This window comes from Sciurus carolinensis, chromosome 14, assembly GCF_902686445.1.
Source record: "Sciurus carolinensis chromosome 14, mSciCar1.2, whole genome shotgun sequence".
Lineage (NCBI taxonomy): Eukaryota > Metazoa > Chordata > Mammalia > Rodentia > Sciuridae > Sciurus > Sciurus carolinensis.
This window is the reverse complement of record NC_062226.1, coordinates 23207095-23213487: the sequence shown is the minus strand read 5'-3', so window position 1 is coordinate 23213487 and position 6393 is coordinate 23207095. Positions and strand designations below refer to the sequence as shown.

Below are 6393 nucleotides of genomic sequence, written 5' to 3'. Positions count from 1 at the left end.
ACCACTGAGCCACAACCCAGCCCATATTGCCCTCTTTTGAAGGCTGCATAATATACAATCCAGTGTCATCAAGGTATTACAGTTTAGGGTTCCTTATTGATGGATATTTTGTCCATGCCCATATTTTCACTGATAATAATAATGTTAGAATGAGCTTTATTATGCCTAAAACTTGCTTTGGGTCTCTGTTGGCTTTGTCATTTAATGGTTATGTTACCTAACTTCTCAGAACCTGACTTTCCTCATCTATAAAATAGAGATAATAATATATATCTCCATAGATTTGTTATGAGGCTCCAAAGAAATGTCTGTAAAACACCTTGTGCACTTAGTACCTAGTGGCTGTTCCAGAACTGGGCTGGAGGCTAAAATACATGATTGACTTCTTGTAGTTATTTATTTTAATCTTTTTTTTTTTTTTTTTTTTTGGTATCAGAGTGATATTTGGCAAATGTTTGGTAAATATCATTCAATATTCATCATTTTATTCTGTTTGTGGGATGATAGTTCCTAAAACATGGGAAATGATTCTCCCTTAGAAAATACACTAGAAGGCATATTCAGGACAGAAGATTTTAAAATAACCCTTTACAACTATGTATAGTATTATGAAGATGTGACTTGATTTCTAAATTTGTATTCTTTCCAAACCTCACCTGTTTGGCACTTCACTTTCTTAAACTTTCTGTGTAACATGACTAGTTTGACTTACTGTGAAAATGCAAACCTTTCAATCTATTCAGAGTAACCCAACACAAATTCTACTCAGCAGGTATACTCATTGGTTAGGTACTTTGAGAACTAAGTGAGAGTTGTTTTCAACCGAGGGTTGTTTCCCCTAACTTAACATTTTCTGGTAACATCTTTTTATTACTCAGACATTTAAGGTCTATTTTATGTTTTTATGATTAGAAATGACAAAGATCAACATAGTGTGGAAGTTGACAAACTAAAAATAAACCGATCAAAAGTTAGACTCTTAAGCTTGTGAGACTAGTCAAGAAAGTGAATGTCAGGAGAATGGAGTCAGTGACTGAGGGAAGAGAACCACTAGGAGAATCAAGATCGTTTTCATCCTTCCTGTTTCCCCCACGGTGCTACATTGTACCCTGTTGTCCTGTGCTTGAGCAACTCTCCCAGGGAATGGAAGCCAGTTGATTTTGAATACCCTATTTGAAAACAAAATCTAGGGTTTGGCTTTATTTTCCAGAGTCTGATGAAGGTATTTCAAAGAGTGGGGACTGAAGGACAGCTCAACTTTCTCTTGGGCAGTTGCAATTTTGTTTTTTGTTTTGTTTGTTTTGTTTTGCAAGGAAGGACCAGGAGCACAGCTTGACAAAACCTTTCCCATTTGCCTTTTCCCCATCTTCACTTTCCTGTCTCTCTTCTCCCAAAGCCGTGAGTTGTAATGTGATCCAAGTATGGACTCCCTATTAATCTTCCAGTTGTTGCATTTCTTATTTCAGCTATGACAAGGAAGGGAAGCATGAGAAATTGTAAACCAAGGGTCATTTTGCTTTTTCCCCTTATGAACTACATCAGTGTCTATATCTTTCAAAATATTGGGAAAGGAATTATCTAGGCTACCCTCAACACCAGGACAGAATTCTGTGTGGAGGGTCCTAGGTCTGTGGATTCAATAAGAGGAAATCTTTATTGTTACACGTAGTGCAAAGATGGTTCCAGAAGGAAGGAATCTCCTTGATTGTAATTGCTTGGTGCACACCACATGGGATGGTGCTGTAAAAGTAACGTAGATGAAAGATCATGAATGTTCTTTATTATTATTCCCTGGCCACCTCATCAAATGGCACTGTCCAGAAAAATATTATTTAGTAGCAAAATATATTTTAATGAAAAAATCATTTTAAGGAATAAAAATGTGTTCCAGGAATTTTCCCAATAGACAGCAGAGTATGTACACTTCATGAGGGTGGAGCAGCAGCATCTATTTCATATAATTTTTTAATATAGAAAATACAGGCATATTTAAAAATGGAAACATGTAAGAAAGGATGTCGCAAGAAATAAAATATATCACAAAATAAAAAACGTAAATCTCAAATAACAAGTTTGCTAAACAAAATAAGCCCCAGCACCACGTTGGACTTTCTTCGCGAAAGTTCCAGAGTCCCAGGCGCTGCCAGGAAGAGATGATCCTGCTCTGGGGAACTGGTTGGTTATGCTGTGGTTAAAACCCAGTCCTCCTTTTCCTGGGGGGAAAACAAACAGATTAAAGAGAAAAAAACCAAACCGAAGAGGCGACTGCTTTGGGGGAGGCTGATTGAAACGGGATTTAAGATCTTAGAGCCTGGCCATGGCTGGGTGGCTGGAGGGCTGGGGGTCATCTGGGAGAATAGAGGGGTGTGCACAGCAGATCTGAGAAACAGCAGACCTGAGTTTCAGCCCTGATTCTGTCACTAGTTTCCTGTCTGACAATCCTCTCTCAGAGCACCGCCAAGCTGTGATTTTTAATGACAGTATTTGTTTAAGATCAATTTTTGGAAGATGTGCAGAGAACAGAAGAACCACAATTTCTAAGAACTGGATTACCTGGGAGCAAGACCAGGCCAGTTGTATTTACCAGGAAAGAAGGTTACGGGTTGATGGATTTGATGGATACTATGAGACATTTCTCCACCTGCTGCCACTTATGCCAGGAACTTGCTCTACTGTCAGCAAGTATTTATTGAGCGTCTATTTTTATGCCTGCACAAGGACTAAGCATAGACTCCTTAACACATTCAGTCTCACGGGAAAGAAAAGAAAACTAATTATTCGTGACCATTTATTGTACAGATGTCTCAGAAACGCTTCCTCCCTTCCCATTGTAGGGAATCACTCTACCTGCTTTTCTTCTAGGAATTGCCAACTTCCTCTCCCCTTTACCCAAAGTGTTGCCAAAATTACCCTTCATGTTAGTATTACATAACCCAGCCTAGCACCACGGGTGCATGCTGGACCTTGGAATCAGTCTAGACCTATCAGGGTCCTTCTCCCAGATTTTTAAACCGGGATACTGTGTTGTATCTCTGAATAATGAACGATGACATGTAAAATGTGGGAGCTGTGAGCCATTCTGCCCTTCCATGTGAACTGAACCGCAGAGAAAGTCACTCTGCAGCCAGATAGAGGATGCTGAGGCTGGTCTCCAGTTTGCCATCCTCCTGCCTCAGCCTCCTGAGTTGCGGGGATTACCAACATGTGCCACTGTGCCTGTCCAAGAATTTATTTCTTTACCTAAGTCAGTTAGAGTTTTAATAAGAGAGTCCTAATAAGTAGGGGCCTCCTAGAAGAACTGATTATAGAATAAGAAGGGGGAGCCTGTTTGGTCCTCTGGGGGACTAAGCCTTTCCTTGCCTATAGGATAGACTTTCCATTTTAACTTGCCTTAGTTTTTCTTGGATTCTTATATCAAACGTTTTGAGAAAAAAAAATCTGGGTTCTGTTCTCTTTATTACTAGTTAGTGTTTTTATATAAGCTCACAAGTACCCTTTCCCTGATCAAAGAAATGCTCCTGGAGGAACATTTGGATACAGGGAACCATGAACACTCCAGCTTTCCTCTTTTCTCATGTAAAAATGAAGGGTTGAAATATAAAGTCTAAAATGACAAGAACATTATATCTATTTCTTGTTGTTTTTGAGCCACTGTTTTCTTTTCTGCCCACTCCCCACTCCTTAAACGCTTTGGGCTCTGCTCTCGGGTGCCCCTGTGTGCTGTGTCTTGGCAGCTTCTACGCACGTTGGTTCATTCCAAAATTCTCTTTAGGGTTCTGCTTATTTTTTTCCTCCGTGAAGATGGCATATACTGTGATTATATAAGAAAAGCCACAGGCACAAGACAGATTTTCAAAATTACATTTAATAGCTTTAATAGTTATTAAAGCTTTAATAGCTTTTTCATTTCTGCAAATGGATTTTGACATCCTGATCAAAATGATACAATAACAAGTGGAAAATTGAGTTGTTTTCCATTAACTGATCTTCTTACTTTAAAAAATGAAGGTGGTAATACCTCTTTGTTTTTAGTTAGTCCTGTAATATGGGGGTAACTGTACAAAATAAAATGTAAGTGATTTAGTATAGTATGCATATCTGAAGTCTTAAAATTCAACTGATAATATGCCAACACTTAGGAGGACAGGTGCTGAAAATAATTTATTCATGGTATGGGGCCATATGTCCAGGATCTCCTGAGATTTAAAAAGCTATAAATGATCTTAAAAACTATTTTCTTTTGGATTTATTTTTAAAATACTTTTCTCAGTTCTACTGTTTATCTGAACAAAAGTGAGAAAAGTATTAACAGAACATGTATTTACATATTTTTCCTTGTAGTCAATGAAATACTGTGTCTATAAACACTAAAAAGACAAGGCAAAAATAAATATTTTCTTATCAACTTCAACACCATCCTTTATTGTGATCAAGAGCTCAAACATCTATTAAGTCATTTTCAATAAAATATATCGAGTTCATTATTCATTTTATATCCTTGTACCTGAGGGATAAAATCTGTGTTCAAGAAGATAATCTATTTATTTAACCCCTTTTTTCCTTTTTTTTAAACTGCAAAAACAAATGGAATACTTCATGAATTTATGTTGTCCTTGAGCAGAAGCTATATTAATCTTCTCTCTAAAGTTCCAATTTTTTTTTTTTTCTTTTGGGTACTAGGGATTGAACTTGGGGGCATTCAACCACTGAGCCACATCCCCAGCCCTATTTTGTATTTTATTTAGAGACAGGGTCTCACTGATTTGCTTAGCACCTCACTTTTGCTGAGGCTGGCTTTGAACTTGCTATCCTCTTGCCTCAACTGCCTCAGTTGCTGGGATTACAGGCGTGTGCCACCGCACCTGGCTTATATGTATATATACTCTTCACCAACCATCCTAATCATTTTAACATCTGTCACTAGTTATTGTTCTTTTTTTTTTTTAATATTTTTTTAGTTGTCCCTGAACCTTTATTTAATTAATTTACTTATATGTGGTGGTGAGAATTGAACCCAGTGCCTCACACATGCTAGGCAAGTGCTCTACCACTGAGCCACAACCCTAGCCCCTGAAGTTCCAATTTTAATATATGTGCTGATGAAGTGAGCCAATACTGTTTGTTTTCAAGATATATATATGTATATATATATATATATATATATATATATATATATATATACATATATATATGTGTGTGTGTGTGTGTGTGTGTGTGTATAATTTTATCTGTCAATCCTGAACTAACAGTTTTGAGCTTTGGCTTTAGTTCAAATTTAGAGTGCATATCTAGATATTTTGAGATACAAAAAGCTTGCACTCAAACTAGGGATATCTTCTGGCCCTTCAGATAAAGGAACTCTGGATTCCAGTCTTTATGTTAAAGGTGCATTTTAGTTCTGGGTTGTCTTACCTGGAACAGTCGTGTCCTGTCCAAGCCGAGAGACAATGGCATCTGTTTGGTCTTACACACTTTCCACCATTTAAGCAGGGAGACTGGCAAGTAGCTGGATGAAAAATTCATACATTCGTTTAATTAACACTCGAAAATTCCAGAGACGTCTCACAGGACAGGGCTTGTGTCTACTTCCTGCAGCAGCCACCACTCTTCCTCATACACTGTTTGCATCATCTATTTCTGTCACTCCACTTGACCTTGAGAACTTAGGTAATACCACTTTCCCTGCCCCCCACTAAGCTACTCCATTTAAGCCCCAGGTTAAGTTCTCCCTACTTATTGAAAGCTTTTCTGCTCATTCCAAGTATACTGATTTTTGTCTTCTTTAATTATTTCATTTATGCAAATGCCTGGCACTTTGCTTTGAACAGTAAATTTTTTCATTTGCTGGACCAGGTTGTGCAACTCTTGAAAGAGCCGGCTTACCCTCCACGATTGGTTGAGTGATTAAGTCAGACACCAACTCTTAGGATAATAAATCCGCCACATGGATTATCTAAAATAACAGATGATTCCACAGTCCTTTGTATTTGACTCATTTTGTGATTTGTAGCAACTTTAATTGGAATTACAGAACCTGAAGTAGGGTTAAAAATGAGTCACAGATGAAGCCCTTCGAGAATATCCAAAGATTTACTGTATAGGTATCTTTCTCACAAATCTGCAGTGTGTGAGCCCTTTCGTGGGTGAAAAACTCGTCTTTGGTGAGATATAAATAAACATCATTTCTTTAGTTGTTCATTCATAAAATATGGGGGAAGTGCTTAAGAAAGTACCAGGTCCTGGATAAGCACAGGGTGGAGAGGACAAGGGGGGACAGAAGTAAAACACCAGACTTTCCCCTGGAGGGTTCTCTTGGTAAGTTAAAGAGAAATACCACACCAGAAAAGTGTACTTATTTGCATTTATTAAGAAAATAAATGATAAAAAAAACCC

The 6393-nt window shown here is 37.8% G+C and overlaps 1 protein-coding gene and 1 non-coding gene across 2 annotated transcripts in view; both read right to left on the bottom strand.

The window, feature by feature from the left end:
• Positions 1 to 1826: 1826 nt before the first annotated feature.
• Svep1 (sushi, von Willebrand factor type A, EGF and pentraxin domain containing 1) overlaps positions 1827 to 6393 on the bottom strand; it is a 200233-nt gene continuing 195666 nt past the window's right edge. Inside the window, exons 47-48 of the mRNA XM_047525742.1 lie at positions 5413 to 5506; positions 1827 to 2213 (exon numbers count right to left, since the gene is read on the bottom strand). Coding sequence (XP_047381698.1) covers positions 2192 to 2213; positions 5413 to 5506 — 116 coding nt within the window. The 3' untranslated portion in view covers positions 1827 to 2191. The remainder of the gene's footprint in view (positions 2214 to 5412; positions 5507 to 6393) is intronic.
• On the bottom strand, positions 4579 to 4683 carry LOC124965107 (U6 spliceosomal RNA). The gene has a single exon (XR_007105109.1). It is a non-coding gene; the product is annotated as a U6 spliceosomal RNA (small nuclear RNA).